The 17,502-nt window shown below is 38.6% G+C and overlaps 1 protein-coding gene across 2 annotated transcripts; it reads right to left on the bottom strand.

Moving 5' to 3' along the window:
* Positions 1-517: 517 nt before the first annotated feature.
* Positions 518-17,269, bottom strand: LOC124282283 (galactoside alpha-(1,2)-fucosyltransferase 1-like). 2 transcript variants are annotated; one of them, XM_046718237.1, is made up of 3 exons: positions 17,130-17,269; positions 2,554-2,642; positions 518-1,904 (listed from the first exon to the last, which is right to left on the bottom strand). In XM_046718237.1, exons 2-3 carry the CDS (start codon positions 2,594-2,596, stop codon positions 874-876), a joined length of 1,074 nt encoding a protein of 357 aa, XP_046574193.1. In that variant the 5' UTR covers positions 2,597-2,642; positions 17,130-17,269; the 3' UTR covers positions 518-873. The 2 variants fall into 2 exon arrangements, with proteins under 2 accessions (XP_046574193.1, XP_046574192.1); XM_046718236.1 differs by lacking the exon at positions 17,130-17,269 and having other exon boundaries at positions 2,554-2,670.
* Positions 17,270-17,502: the final 233 nt, after the last annotated feature.

The following is a 17,502-nucleotide window of genomic DNA, read 5'->3' as shown; positions in this document are numbered from 1 at the left end:
TGACTCGAAATGAAAACGTATCAAACCATATTTTAATGCATAAAATTACAAACACATAAACTAGCCTGTTATTGTAAACAGCAATATTAAAGGTTTATCATAGGGCTCTGTAAGTAATCGGGTCATTAGAGACCCCAAACGTCAACATGACACAATCAGCTTGAGCCAATCCCCCTTTTGTCTCTCTGGTTGAATCGGTTGTCTTGGTTCTAAATCATCATGGAGGTGGATGTAAAGGCAATGATCCTCCACAGCTAAATGATGAGTTCGCACCTGAGCTGTTTTAAAGACTCGAGATTTGTGGTCCTCTGTATTATTGAACTCTATATCGTGCGCCTGTGAGAACCAACAACTCCTTAACATCTGGCATGACAGCATGTGTTAAACGCTACACGTGGTTGATACTAGAGGTGTGACGATACAGAAATATCACGATACGATACGTATTGCGATATCTTGGAACGATACGATTCGATTCGATATCACGATATGCTATCTTTAGTTATTTTCTTTTTAAAATGTATACTTTGATAGCAAGTAACAGTGTAAATTTTGACATAACCGCCAATTTATGGTGAAAATTAATAATCTTAAGGTCAACGATACATATCACGATAAGAAAAAGAGTATCGATATATATCTCGTCAGATAAAGTATCACGACTATCGGTACTACGATATATCGTCACAGCTCCAGTTGATACCGCGAGTAATGACTCGCGACGTCGGGAGAGTATGCCACGGAAATAACCGAATCACCCAGGCTGACAATCCGACCCATTTATTCTCTTCCAACGAAATGCATAGAATGCTGGGAACCCATTGCATCTGGAATCCCACTGGTTCAAACAGTTGATAAACATAGTGCCAATAATCAGTCCATTCCGATCCATTTCGGGTAGAAAAAATTGGAATAGTCTCCACCAAACATTTTTCGGAGCTTTGATCCTTCCCTGGCTGGGTATTTGTAATACACAACACTGCCCCTGTTAAGAAATCCAGACCACCAGCCATACGTCCCAACAGTTTGAATCAAATGATCACATCTAGCCATAATGGCCATATCTACTATCGCACTTTCCCCAGCCACATGTATGACATCGTTCTCCTTTAAAACATCCTTTATAAACTCAGCGGATGTGGTGGCGAGGACGAACGTCACGTTACTATACTTCAAGCGGAAGTACTTCATTGCACGGTGAATATATTCCACGGGAGCAAGCGCATATCCAAAATCTTTGAAATGTTTCTCCACAAAGTCCCCTCTTCGGTAATGAATGCCCACTAAGGTGGCGCTCGCGTTGGCGGACAAAGACCTTTCCTTACGAATCTTGTTAAGAATACCATCAGCCGATGCTTTTGTAGAATCTGTGAAATCAAACTGACTCCGGATTTGGTCCTCAACGTGAGAGAAGTAGCGCCAGGACTGCAAGTAACGCTCTATCATGACATTTCTGTTTGGGTCGAAATTCATCAATGCTTGGTCGAAGTCACAAGAACTTTTTTCGACCAATTTCAAATAACCACTCAGTGACTGTATCTTCATGCTTTTAGCGTCCAGTTTGAAATGTTTCACCAGCGGATTTCCTTCATCGATGACAACACTCATATTCTTTTTGGAAGCAATTCCGTAAATTGATGCATAAGTAAACATCGCGTTTCCAAGGCGACCAGATTCCATACATATAATGAAATGTTTATTTCGGTTTTCCGATATATTGTTTGGGGGTTTTCTATTTCCAATTTGGGTTGCAGTTTCTGTAAATGTCTGCTGTCTCTGCTCGCTGCCATCTTTGACGTCATATTTTGAACGTTCCACGGCTGCTGGTAGACGGCTAGGCATGTGTAACACGTACACAACAATGGTGGCAATACCAAGCAGAACCATATACTTCAGTCTCCGATCTGAAACAAATGCAGGATTCGGTGAGTGTTTCCGTCATTTCATCATCATTGTCAACAACATAACCTCGAGGGACGCCATGGATAGACGCCATATACTCGTCAAATGAACAGAAAATTGGGTCTTCTGAGTTAGAACTAAAAAATCTGCTAAACATGGCCTAAGGAGGAACTAACGACAATTATCTGTCAACTGAATTCGTTTATTTTTTGTTCTGAAGGCATTGCAGAGGAATGGGCCAGAATTCCATAAGGTCGAATTCAAAGATTTATTCCGTCCATGCCGAGAGGGTGCAGAGCAGTTTGGGGCTCATGGTGGCCACAACAGATATTGATGACAACACCCAACTGAGAACGGACTCCTTCACTCATTGAATCTTTTATAAGCTATACATGTTAACGGACATTTGATCTTTTATACTGTGAACTCTGACTGCAACTGATTAAAAATTACATGTGTTAACGCACTTTAAAGTTAGCAGATCAAATTCGTGAAAATACACCTATGCGTTTCTTTTTGGAGACAGTATATAAATGCCCAGTCAGACAAAGGCAATTCCCTTACCTCCCAGTACTGGCAGAAACGTATAGTACCGGTACACTTATCCGAAAACACATCAAAAATACTTTTCTACAGAAGACTGATATTTACCTCTTTTAAAAACCTGTTTCCAAAAGACATCTTGAAAGGCCATCCTGTAAGCAGCGTTCACTGTAATCACGAATCTTCCTTAGATGTACCTGAGGATCATCATAAATTACATTTTAAAAGTCGGTATCGAAAAGAAAGGTTGCAAAAGATGCCATTGATTTCTATGGAGAAGCACCACCCCCAACTTATGTACAAAATAAGTGACCCCTGCATGTCATATCCAAATCAATCATCCCCCTTCAATGATTTTTAAGCATAATCTTTAAAAGACTGTATGTACAAACTTGCTGATCCCCACCCCCACCCAAGTACACGTGTAGAAAGTTGTTCCCCCAACAAAATGGGCCACCCCTTAAAATCAACATCACCCCCTAGCCATCAATTATGAACTGTTCCAAGGAGCTTTAATCATCACTTGCTTGATAAGGGTGCATTTACATCGTAACGTCGCATCCATTGCAATAAAGAAGTTGTCTATTCATAAAAAATCGTTCCTGTTGGTCATGCCAGCTTCCAAATGCCAGGGGCGGTGGGGTAGCCTAGTGGTTGAAGCGATCGCTCGTCACGTCGAACACCCGGGTTCGATTCCCCACATGGGTACAATGTGTGAAGCCCATTTCTGATGTTCCCCGCCGTGATATTACTGGAATATTGCTAAACAAAACGGCGTAAAACTAACTTCAATCACTCACTCCAAATGCCAATCAAAAATGTAACGCCATTCCAGTCTGTGAGTAATGGTGTCCGGCCCAGACAAACCAGTGGTTGGTGTAACGATGTTACTTCAGCCCGATACCTCGAGGTTTCAAGATCAGAAAGATTATGTTAACGCCAAGGCCAGAGAATAACCAGTCTCACTCTCGATTATCAGAGATAGACATGGGAAGAAAAATACAAAAGAAAACGGTGAAAAGTATATGAATGGCTCACAGAAAAACGTGCTTTAAGCCCGATATACGCAGACACAATGTTTTTCTCACTTGACCTGCACCATGTAACGCTAATGATCACACATCCGATTAACATTAAATCCCTTTAAGACGCTTGGCTAATTCCACGATCGGGGCTGTATAGATTGACCATAAGGCCCCGATCGATGATATGTCAAAACAATCGTCCGCATACTGTCTATGAACAGGGAATATCCCAAGAACACACGAGAACTTAGTATGTCCCCGAGGAGGGATAAAGCATACGGTCGTTGTTTGTTATGTAACCGATACACATCATGGAGGATGTTTCAGTAATCTTCTAGCTGAGGGATTATATAATCTGAACGTGGTCAAGTGATTTTGTTGTTTATGTGTAGTCATGGCAACTACACAACATGTTCCATGACTGACAGTGGAAATGAAGCGATGGTTAAACATTCTTATGTATTTATATAGGATCGATTGGCTGAAAATCATTATTAGTTTCTGTAATAAAACAAGATACTGCATATACCCGGCGAACAAGTTCAAACATGCACAAATATATAACGGGATGAATTCTGACGCAGTCGTCAGTAAAATATAATACAGAATACTATTATTTAACCCAAAGAATTTTATTTACAGTTTTTATGTAAAATATATATAATCAACACTAAGGTTATACGGACCCTCATGAACGTGGTACGCACATGGAATGGGGTAAAATACGGAAGCCATTTAAATTCACACATTTTTACCTATGTTATTGTAAACTAGCAGTCAATGGAAAACGAGGCGGTAATCAGTTCGTGATTGTTGAATGGGGTAAAATAAGCAAGCCAGTTTGTTGCTACAATAAATATGATATTTAGAGAAGCTATATTATGCATTTTCTGTCAACTACACTTCGATTCGATCCGTGAGTAGACACAATAATATATATGACACCACGTCTCGTGTCAAAACACGTGGGACTCTCGCACTTCCCTTCACACGGTTAGCGGTAGATCAAAGCTTCGTGCGGATAGGTGAGTCAACTTTGTGTTGATTTAGCGGGTTTGTTTGTAAAATGTACCGTCCGGAAACGGAAACCGAATATCCGTTATAGACAGTCACTTTTATAACGTAAGAGAATGTTTTTTCTAAAAATTGACCGGAAGGCGAGGTTTCCGGATATCTGGTGTCCGGGTATCCGAGGTCTCACTGTAGTTAATACAATGAACTGACCCTCACCCACACCCTAACAGTAAACCAAGAACAACATGCATATTTTAGACATCTTGTCAGGGTTTGCGAGGCGAGGGCTACAGCCGAAGGCTTTATCTCGAAAAACGTAAATCCTGATGAAAACGTCATCAACTTGTTGTCAACTGCAATATTGGACTACATATATTTTAAGTAATACATACATAATACTACCCCCCCCCACCCCTTAACATCCCCACCTTCGACTGACAGTTATATTTAGTCTCTGAATATATAATTGACAAAAACAAATAAATCATATTAAATTGAAAAAGGCCCCAATTACAAGGGAGATTCCGAACCTTAGGAAATCTAGTCTTGCTTCATTTAGAGCTTTAGCCTAACAGAGAGGGCTGGGCGGATGGGAGAATAATGAGGTTCAGGGGCTGTCAGATTGTCTAATCCCCACCCCCCACAAAGGTATCTTTAGGGCATCCGATATGGAATTAAATTTGGAACCAATGGGTATCTTGCTTTATCGATGTTCTATTTTCACCACTGTTAGCGACAGTGTCCACTACTTGTGAACTAAACCAACATATTCGCATCATAAATCAATTCTCTTCAACCTGCAGACAGTAACTTTACCTTATGTACAACCATATGAAGCTTGACACACAGCCCATGAATAAAACTGTTCCTCAATTAAAAATGAGAGCACCAACTTGACTTACCTTTCACGCCCTCTCTTGTTTTCAACTGATGTCAATTGCAAAATGTCAATCAGTGATATTAAGACCGCAGGTTGACTCCTGTCCGTGTCTGCGCATGTCCGGTTTATAACAATCAGTGGTCGACATGGCGATGTATTGTTATCGATACAAGGGTAAGCTTATTACACAGACAATTGTTCCCAGACGGGCGCGACATGATCCACGCCTGTCAAAAGCCAAATACCACTAATTAGACGATACTGACAGCGCGACAGAGAATCCGATAATTGACGAGACTGGAATCAATTCGAACACTGTATGAGATAGAATGTACGTTACTTGTTACTACCGATGTTTGGCTTTTTGGGTTGCTGATAAATACTCCTCTCTTCATCATCCCTCTGTTACGGATACATGGAAATGGGTCAGTTTCCAAACATTACTTAACATTCCACCCATGTAAGTTACGTGTTTTCCGAACTGAAATTCCATATTGTGAACTTTAGAATGTTTTGGAAAGGCAACTATTTAAACGTGTATATTTTACGACATCTGTGGAAAGTTAAAGAGTGAGTGAGTGAGTATGGTTTTACGCCGCTTTTAGTAATATCACGACGGGGGACACCAGAAATTGGCTTCACACATTGTACCCATGTGGAGAATCGAACCCGGGTCTTCGGCGTGACGAGCGAACGCTTTAACCACTAAGCTACGCCACCGCCCCTGGAATGTTAAAGAGTACTTACAAAACATAAGTGCGCAGAGATAAAAGGGAGCGTGTTTCCATCTATCTCCCATGGAACTTCATGTTCAGATTCACTATTTTGTTCAGGTAATGCGGTGTTTGTGCAAGCTGACACTAGAACGATTTATTTTAATACCAAAACAAGGAGATTGAAAGCGCCTTTTATCATTTTATCATTTAAGATCCTAAAATGGTGCGTAACCTCAGAAGATTTGAAATAGATTCCCAACCAGTCTACCGGGATCAATGCCACAGGCCCTCGTGTCTTTGCGACGATTAAAGATTTTAAAAAAATATATAAAAATTTGAGATGACCCCCGACTCGAAATGCTTTACCGTACAATACAGCATGAATTGTACTGTGAAGCATTTTGAGTCGGGGCCATCTCAAACACAATATTTTTAAATCTTTAATCCTCGCAAAGACACGAGGGCACGTGATTAATGCTGGCGCTACCGTATAAATCTGGGAAATAGTTTAAGCATAAACTAGAATAAGTGTAAATAGAAGAAATCGACACAGAGTGAGTATCATTTATACCCGAATTTCATAATAACAAGTTCTCCAAGCCAGTCAATCTACGGTCCACCAATTAGTCGGTGATGTTTGGGTATCACAGTGATGTTTGGGTATCACACACTTACGGAGATAAAAACGTTTTTGTTAAAATGTTTTTTCAACGACTGAAAGATAATTTTCGGCAAGTTTGCCATAGTGATTTATCTGAGAGCCCCAAAATGTTTACGTATTGTAATTTTAAATTAACGATTTCTTGTGAAACATACTTAACTCATATTACTGTATCCAAATATAGATCTTGTTTATCACGATTTAGGTTAAGTTCCCATAGTTTAGAAACTGAAAGAGGACGTTACTATAACATTCCCCGGGAACAAAGAACATGCAAAATGTGTAACTTAAACGTAATTGAAAATGAATATCACTTCTTACTTATCTGTCCAGCCTACATTGAACTAAGACGTAAATATCTTTTGTCGCAATTCTATGTTTTCCCCAATATACTAAAATTCAATTCGTTGTTATCATCCAAAAATGAAGACATTTCCTTGAATACTGCTAAATATCTGTTTTATGCATTCGAAAAAAGGAAATCAATTTTGTCATATTAAGATTGTATATATTATACATGCTTTCATTGTTAACATTTTATTTCAAGTCTGCACCGATGAGGTGTTTTTGTACTCATAGGCCCGTGGCCTCATAGTATCAGAAATAAAGATTTGAATAGTCGATACGTTGAATGGTGTCCTCTCACTTAGCCAGATTCTGTCAAAACAGCTCTCTCACATAGTCAGAGTGGGATCTGGCTGACCAGGGTTAGTGTTTTGATAACGCATGTCCAGATGAGCCATATAGTCTGTATCAACAAAATGCTCAATTAGTGAGATTCGTGAATTTTGTATTAAAGTGAGACACATTGGTATGGTATTATTTGAATTTCTTTACATTTTTCATATTTCGTGTGTTGAGTCATTCAATATCTGTATCAACAAAATGGTCATGATTAGGAAATGCTGTTTGTAAGGTTAGTTATATATTAAAGTGAGATACATTGATATGGTATTATTACAGAATTACAGAAAATGTAATACCAACATTTAGGCACTCGTGTCGTAAACATAGTATGACATGGGTACTCATATAATATCCTCTATAACTGTTACACTTACAAATTCCACTCACATATGTATTGCTGTATGGACCAATCCTCTAGTGACACTTGGCGGTGGGACAGCCTATAAGTCACAAGTGGACACGAAATTGTGCAGAACTATGGATTGAGAAATAACCAAATTTTACATTGTCGTATTAGACTGGGATGCAACTTGGACACTGCGTTATCTAATCTTTGAAGGACTGTTGTAATATGTATTAGTTTGGGGAGAGACATTAATATAGGGGAAACACTGTTTGTCAATCCCACTGTACACTACTAGTGGTACAAGAATAAATATTGTTTAAACTACACTCGCACTTGCATACATCGTCAATCGTGTTGCAGTGTAGATATAGACTATAGCCCTTGAACAAAGGCTCACGCTTCAGTGGCTAATGCTAATTACCTGGCTCGCATCTCTCATCTAGCCATAGTGCAATGTTGTCCTAAGTTTGAAATGCTATTTACTATGACCAACCAGAGAACATGTTCAAATTCCATAAACTGTAGGTTTTAAAGGCTATATACCATTTCTGGTCAAGGGCATGTGACGAATAATAATAGTTAAAAATCTCTGAAAATTAGAAATATTAACCCAGTACATTCAGAAGTTGTTCACAAGTTTGAAATGCTATTTACTATCACCAATTCAAAGTAATTCATGAAATTCCATAAACTGTAGGACCTTTTTAGGAAGACTCAGGCTAAGTGAGAGTGAACCCATCAAATAACGCACGGTCAACGAGGGCTTGTTTGACTACGTAACAAACCGCAAAGCCATTGACTATGCTGGCGTGTTAAAAGCTGTTGTGCCACAGGGGTGGGTACTTGGTCCTTTCCTTTTTCTTGTGTGGTTCAATGATGAATCTATTCATTTAGCTATTTGGCATCTGTGGAAATAGTATCACATGTAGAAGCTGTCATCAACAACAATATCAAACAGACCCAAAACTGGTCAACTGTTTAGAATTAATGTCTATATTTGCAAAAGAGTGGAAGCGAACTATTTTCGGACAATGGAAACATTTAGAATTTGAAAAAAACGAACGCCAGTGTGAAAATATCAACATGTTTGATTTATACTGTCAACCATTATGCTTTAAGTGTTGTTTTTATCCACAGACATGTATTTGAATAACGAAACTTTGAGGATGTGTCCTGTTTTGGGCGTGTAATTAGCTGGTCATCGTATCCAGCATTCTCTTCCCACTGGAGTTACTTGTCATATCTTCCTACGAACCTCTGTTCAAATACGGCCCTTTCATGGTGCTAGTGTTCAGGATTCGTGATTGGTTGCAATCAGATTTAGTTGTGCAATCAGCCACGTAGTTCAAAAGGGATAATTCGCAAGGCTTAATTTCCGTATGCTTCGGGAAAACTAGAACCTCTTCCCCTGCGTGATGCGCAAACATTTCTTCTAGACAGAACTCAGTCATATAATTAGGAGATATACATACTGTGTGGGGAAAATCAGAGGTTATAACGAAATTACACTAGACGCCAAAAGAAACGTTACCCTCCTACCTTTATGAATTACTGAAAAACTATCAAGATATTTTAGAAGGTTTTAGTTTACAAGAGAGCTTAACAAAACAGCTTTATGCAAATCAGGAAAAAACATATTCTCAAATGCATTCATATTTGGGTGAAATGCATCTTTTTCAGAAGAGTTAAATTCATTGTCCTATATTTGTCCATGCCAAAATAAACCAATAGTAGTGATTTTGATGTCCAAAAGAAAGGTTGAAATAAAATTCTGCTTTGGGACAATGATAAACCATTTAAACTCACCATTTCTCAACTATTAAAAGATGAAACAACCGTTGTAGAGTGTGTAAAATTGTAAAATAATCATTGCTGTGATTTCAGTCTTTTAAAACATTTTCTGCTGATTTGCATTAATGAAATCAAGTAAAACGTGTCTTTGATATTGTGAAAAAATGTTTAGGAACATCTACAATTATCTTTGTTAACATTTTTGCTTCCAATGTAACATTTTTCCATTTCCATTTTACACATGTCAATATCAATCGCCAAAACGCAGCACTATTCAAACAGTATTTACATCCATTTCATATGCAGAATGATTCTATAGGGTATAAAGAGATACACAAGTACGAGAAATATGCCACGATTAACAGCTGAAGGGGGAGAAAGAGCCATTGGGATGGTGCAGATGGGGTCGACATACAATGCTGTTGCCAACGCCCACGGATGTCACCGTATCACGGTCATAAGACTTATTCAGGGCTTCAGACAGACTGGGATCACCGTAGACAGACCAAGAAGTGGACGTCCACGCATCACAACGCCAGCTGAAGATAGGTACCTCCGTCATTAAGGAAGGGGGGTAACGTTCCTTTTGGCGTTTAGTGTATTAGAGCTATTATAATTTCGTTATATACCTCTGATTTTCCAACACAGTAGGTTTATCTCCATTCTACCATGACAATTTTATGAACAATTTCAGTTGGAACTCTTTCTTTGGTTACGAGTCAATACGTGAAGCGGCCTCGCATTCCAATCTCAAGTGGTATCGCCCGAAACGGGGTGATTGGTGGTAAACTGTCAATAACTAACAAACACCAGATTCAGTAATAACAAATAACGTTTTGATTTTTAGTGCAATAATCACCAATCATTAACTGATCAATTGGAAAACATATATCAAATAAGTTTAAAAAGCTTGGTTCACATTTTAAAATTCCACCGTAGACCCTTTCCCCACCCGAATAATGGCAGCAACCTCATGGCCTTGACCTTTTCTCGGAAGTCGTTGTTTACCTGTACATTGCATATTGGAAATTTGGAAATATGCGACATGAGAGCAGTTTGCGCAAGGTTAACATGATTGTACGACTGAGATAGAGTCTTTGATATCTAATTATTTGTACATTGCAAACTGTAAGAGTAGAGGTGCTTTTGCTGTGATGAGAAGTCCATGTTGCACCGAATTTAGATACTGTTGAATTTTGCGCCCTGTCAACTTGATGGTCTAGAAGCCCGACCCCCAAAATGGTGAAAATGTGGTGCAGTTCTGGCGACCAAACGGGATGTGATTTTTTCAAAATCAGGAATGATTTAGCTTTGACTTAAAGCCGGTTGTCATCAGCTACCGTGCGTGACTAGCGTGCAGGGGCCCTTTTAAGGTGCAACATGTCATGTCAGTTATGGCAATATTTTAACCGATAACTGGATGGCTTAATTTAATAACTCTGGTTTGGATTGACCGATTTCACCAAAATAGTAGTTTCGGAATGCTTAGATCATGATTTAAATTGTGGACAATAAAATTACATATATGCTCATCACAAAAATGTTTTGGTAAGGTCAAAGGTCAATTTTAATAGAAAGGGCATTTGATGAGAAAAGATGAGTTGAACTTTACAAATTAAAGGTATTTTTTTCCAAAATTATGTTTTTCTGATTCAGCTATAATATCATTTGAGGATCCCATATACCTTAGGTTGCCATTGTATTCATGAAAAACCATTACAAGGAAACAAAGGTTGGTACTTTGTATTTAGATCAGCAACATATAAGAGAATTTCATCTCAATGCTCAACAAAGTATCAACAATACTAATTATGTCGAAGATACTGTTGAACTATCATCTAAATTAGCGTTTATTGACATTCTGGGAGAAACAACAATTCAGCTATCAGAAGGAGATATGTTTTGATAAGTGTCAGTATTGCACTGACATGCCGTGAAAACCTTAAAGCTGATGGATAATAATATGACATCCTAATGGAAGGTTTACAATTGACATTATGGTGTGCCATTTTTCTGTTTACAATGTGAAATATCACGACTTTGGTTTTCTTGATTTATTTTACACCGGCAATCATTAATACATTGTAAAATATATGACACACTGATCAGAAAGGTGTTAGGGTATCTTACCACCAAATATACACACAGTCATGTCATCATAACGCAAACAACATTGCCTTCATATCAATTCGTATTCATTGTTCTTAATAGTCATAGTGTATTCCCAGTTGACATGTTAGTCAATGTCAACATTGTAAAAAAAAACGGGAACATGTTTCAAGTCCACATCCACATACCGAAGTACACAACAGGTTCAACCTCTTGCAGCAACACCTTCCTGTACATTGGCGTTTACATGCACAGATATGTTGAAGAAGGTCCACGGAAACGATTTAGTCTTAACTTATTTGCAACTTTATCACAGAGGAACAGAGGAATATTTGATGAAGATCTATTACGACAGTAACATACTTCTTTAAATACCAAACATTAAGTGCCTACTTTTATGGACAACTCAAAGACATTCTAGACAATATTCATATAAACATCTTGCTTCTACTATAACGTTCATAAAACAAGTGTAGAAGTGAGCACAGCTTACATACCCCCGCTTCCCACTTTGGGACATGGATATGACTGATATTGATATATATAATTTGACAAGGATCAGTAGCTCACAAGACTTTCCCCTTGACTCTACTAAACTTTATATACATGTTAGATAATTGTTTTGCCATGTACTGATTACAGTAATAATTTATGGAAACATTACTTTTTTGTGTTTTCCGTGGAAACCTGACATACAATTGAACTTGTTGCACACAATAAAGTGGACGTAGATGAAGACTGTTATTTTTTAGCACATGGCATATCTGTGGGTCATGATTAACTTGTGTATTAAGTTTGGTGAACCTAGCATGTATAGTTTCGATGATATGCTGTGGGCAGGTAACCATCAAACACATTTTGCACCAAGTCATGTTTCCATGGAAACAACAACAAAACAAATTCTGAAAAACTTTAAAATAGCAAAAGGCACATCAATGGGTAATGATTAACTTGTGTGTGAAGTTTGGTGAACCTAGCATGTAAACTTTAAGAGATATGCTCCGGACAAAGTTTCGGGACGGACGGACGGACCGAATGAACGCTATATATATGTATGCCTCGGTTTTAGTAATATGTATTGATATACACAAAAGAGAGCATGGTAATGACACCATGAGCATCGATCTTCACAAGTGGGATACGATGGCATGCATCAAACAAGTAAGTGAGAACGACCACCCGATCACATTAGTTCGCTCTTACGATATGGGTTGCTGAAGATCAAATTTGACCCAACATATTTGTGAACCTGTGATAATGGTTAATGAATAAATGCATAGTCAGTCTCATGATATCTATTGCAGATCATTCCAAATGCTATTATTGACAACAGAATGTATGTCACCAATATCGTTTCTAGTATCTGCATAAGTCGCACCTCACAGAGCCAATTGTCAAGTTGCATTTGATTACTATCAGCTATTTCCATACACGCACAGAAGTTGGTATATACGTTGACAGACGCTTTAGAATTATATTTTGTGCGGAAAACCTTGAATCATCTATACATATTGACAGTAGTGAGTGACCTCGTCTAGATGGATACTGAAAGACCACCTGTCGTTCCTTTCCCGATTTCAGTATGTCGCATGACTGCGATGTCCTTCAAACAGAGCGTGAATGAATTGACAATAGTTATCGCATCTCTAACATATTGACAGACCTCACCTAGATGAACATTACCAAGTCAGCTGTTGTCAACTGCATTGTTCAAACAGATATTATGAAGCCACCAGCTGTGATCAGCAGAGTGTGTTTCAAATGAAGGACATCTTCTGCTTGCCCAGATCTTTATACTAGTACTTATTTTCCGAAATACGAACGCAGTCTAAGTAAACTTAGGCTCAGTATTATTCGTTACACTGCTATACTGAGTCTAACAAACCCTAGTAGAAGGTCGCGTCAGCTAACCTTTGAGCGACCTATGACCGTCCAATCAAACGCGAGACGGCCGAACGGATTTAACCAATCAGACAACGACTACTTGCTAGGGTTCGGTGGGACTTACAAAACGGTTTTTGGATTTTCTCTTCCCTGGTCGCTTGCACTGATCTCAACAAACGAAAATCCGCATAAAACACAGATATTTGACCTGCAGTATATACGCTTATGGGTTTCTAATGACATGGTTACTATTTGCTTATACTTTCGCAAGATGACATCCTTGAATACTGACAAAAACGCTATTTTCAGCGACTGTTTACTCATTGCGTGTATCACTCCGAAGCGATCGTGCGGAAAATAGCATTCGGAATCGTTCGAGTTTTTGAGGTAAAGGTTCAAACGGTATGCATGTGCGAATGTTAACTTTCACGATTTGGAAAGCTGTGTTCTGATTGGTCAGTCCAAAAGGTTAGCTGACGGGACCTGCTACAAGGTTTTGTTAGACTCAGTATAGCAGTGTAACGAATAATACTGAGCCTAAGTTTACTTAGACTGCAGTAACAGTAGGGTCTTCGCATTCAAGCTAACCGTAGAGGTATTATTTTGAACATGTTGAATTTTTTTTTATCAAACCACGGCCAAATTATGTGTTTGCTGAAGTTCAAAGTACGGTCATAACTACGGTGACCTACGTTGAACTACGCTTAAATACGTCTTACGTACGTTTAACTAAGGTCAAATGCGGGTCTAGTACGGTCTACGTTCATCACCCACTCTGGTCAACTACGTGCGTGTCTGTCAGATGTGACCGCCGCTTTTTTTTTTGTGTGTGTGTGTTTGGGGGGAGATTGGGGTTCCCCCCCCCACCCAACTTGACTACGCTAGTGGCCTTAATACCACTCGTAGCCGAGTTGACCAAACCGAAACATGAGTCTCATTAACCTATTCAGACAATGGTTACACTGAAATCTAATTCCTTGTTTCATAAGAAAATGGTATTTACAAATGAATTTTAATTGTAAACTTTAATAACATCGTATTTTTATATTCTATGGCGAGGTGTAGGCAACATGACCTTAACTAAGACGTCACAGACTGACCGAGTTTGATGAGGTCGTAAAATGATTCACAACGCATCTGGCTTACTGGTTACACCTGTTATGTGTTTTTTGCGCTTATTCAGTGTACTCCTGTAACGCAAAATGCGATTGCTATAATATCGAGTTCGTACCAGACCGCCAAACTTTTCTAGCGGCAGAGCCTCGTTTTGAGATGTCCACGATTTCCAGTTTCTGTTTGTCAGAGCTCGCTGTACGACAGAGCACGCTGCACGACGTGTTTGCAAGGATTAGATGGAGCGTCGTGTTGCAATATACAAGTGCTTAGATGTATCAAATAATACTGATTAATATTTATATATCCAATTAAATGAATTAGTCTCAAAATTCTCGACTGGTTAGTGTACTAAGTTGCCCAATAGGACGGAACCCACTCAACAGGCAACGAAACTGTTTATGTAATCAATGTTTTGACTTGTTTCACATATCCTTTTGTGCTACTAACTTGTTAATATGTCATCTATGATCTATTTGCAGAAGTGTTTCCGGGTGTTAGCTACATAGCAGGAAATAATGACAGCAAACGGGAAACATTCCAAAGGTTGTGCAATTGTTGTCTTCTGTTAGCTAGAATCTCATAAATTAGATCTTGTTTTTGCTTCGACAAACGGAGACCACTTGTCAATTGATCAGATTCAAACTAATTAGACCTGACTGAATGAATTATTTTTAACACCGCTTTAAACAGTATTCCCGTTGTATCGCTGTGTGTCATCTTCATGTGGGGAAACACACGAGCAATGGTTACCTTAAACATATCGGGTCACACCGGGATTCGAACCTGCTTATCATAGGTTTCCGCATGTCAAAGAACTCTGCTCGGCGAATTGTCACCTGTGGCCTTGACAGGCATATAACAAAATACATGAACAAGATGTATAAGAGTTTATTCATTCGTTGTTTATTTTTACGATATAGTCAACTTTAGTTATAAGATTTAATGAAATCGCTATTCACTAAGATATTTATATGTAATATTATAGCATTGAAATTGAATATGGACACATGACAGGAACTACATACATGTTTCAGTTATGCCTGCGTTTCATCGTCTGTAAAGGCTTTAATACGGGGTTCTACGTGAAATGTGTCAATTTCACATCTACTGTACTGGCTTACTGTACTGGCTTACTGTACATAATGTTCAAACAAACAGTAACTTTCACAGGATAGACATACATTAACTTACAGCCATCATCTACGTATATTATATTGTACATGGGGAAATGTAGATAATGAAGTTAGTTTTCTAATAAAAACTACCCAAAGATACGCAAAATATTAATCATAATACTGAAATTGTTAGCGTCTGGATCGGATTATTGTTTACTCTCATTCAACTGACCTCCACCTCAAAGTAATTTCCAAATATGTGCAACAATGTTGACGTCTGATAGTTTATAAAATTACAAAATGGCGGGTTCGCTGACATCGGTAGGCTGAGGGCCCTTCCCTTGATTCAAGGATCGTTTGTCTATAAAATAATTAAATATGTGATGTAAGTAATCAGAAAGATTCTGACTATGTTCCTATTTTTTTTGTTTTTATCGTTTAGATTGTAAGTAAGAGAAGAAGACAGAAATGCTGAAAATTACCGTTGTTCTGCAGGAATTTGCGTCAGTGATGGCGTCACGCTGCACAGAAACTTTGACAATTTCGTATGTATTCTTGCTTTTTAATTTTTTGCTGCTGTACTCTTTCCATGCATATTCTAAAAGTATTGAACCTATGCATGCTAGGAATGGACGTCTGAAAATTTGAGAAAATGCTACACAGTACAAAATCTGAATTTTTCTTTGCGTTGTTTTACAAGCACAGCGTTCGTTTTCACACCAATATAGATTATGTTTCGTTTGATTTCACCCGGACGCTTGGTATTGGTGACTAAGACCACCTGTTGCTTGATTCTATATTGTATAAGGAATTCAGTGATATATTAGTCGCAGCTGAATATGAAACTTACGTCATGTAAGAGGACGTCTAATAACCGGCCTTCACGAAACGTGATTTTGTAAACACTAACCAATATGGCGGAAAGATTTGAAATTGTGTTTCGAAAACATACCAACAAAATGAACAGATTTGATGAAAAACTGATATCAGTGAACATTAATATGCTATTTTTGAAACTCAGTACTCAGAGTAATTTTCCGATTTTTACATTTCAAAACATACAGCAAATAACGCTGTGAATCGCGATTTCTTAATCACGGTAATGTGTCAAAAATGGCGACATTTACGTTGTAGCCAATTTTGAAAGGTTATTTCAATCACTTTAGTTTTGTCTAAGATATAGTGGATGGTATCTGGTTAGGGTTAGGGCTATTTATGTGAAGTGTATTTATGTGCGTATGTATTTGGAATTTTACTGGGCTTCAAAGTGAGGGTTGCAGAGGAAGGACAGGGGGTCAATATGCATTGGTAAGCAAATCAGCACACACATTTCTACTTACGGTTTTCGCTGCCCCTTGTTTTATTGCCTCTCGCCGTGAATGAATAAATCAAAGACTGGTAGTCGTGTACGTGAGTATACACGTTACTTAAAGTCTTTATAAGTGAAATTGTCTGAGACGCAACGTACGCTCAACCCGACCTCACTCGTGTATGCGATTTATCCACTGAGTGCGGTCGGGCTAAAGGGACGTAACCCCGCGCAGCAAACCCAGGCGGCTCAATGGCTACATGTTTGGTTTCCAGCAGACTCTTGTGCTATAACGGGGTTACGTGCACGTTTGGGTTTGTAAAGTTTATCTTACTGCGTTGCCTCACTATAAACTATGAGTTGGTGGAGATTGTATTACTCGACTACGACTGTTTGTAGTGACA

The sequence above is a fragment of the Haliotis rubra genome, unplaced genomic scaffold (genome assembly GCF_003918875.1).
Source record: "Haliotis rubra isolate DU_JTF1 unplaced genomic scaffold, ASM391887v1 Scf297, whole genome shotgun sequence".
NCBI classification, from domain to species: Eukaryota; Metazoa; Mollusca; class Gastropoda; order Lepetellida; family Haliotidae; genus Haliotis; species Haliotis rubra.
Note: the sequence above shows the minus strand (reverse complement) of the source record. Positions and strands in the feature narration are given on the sequence as shown.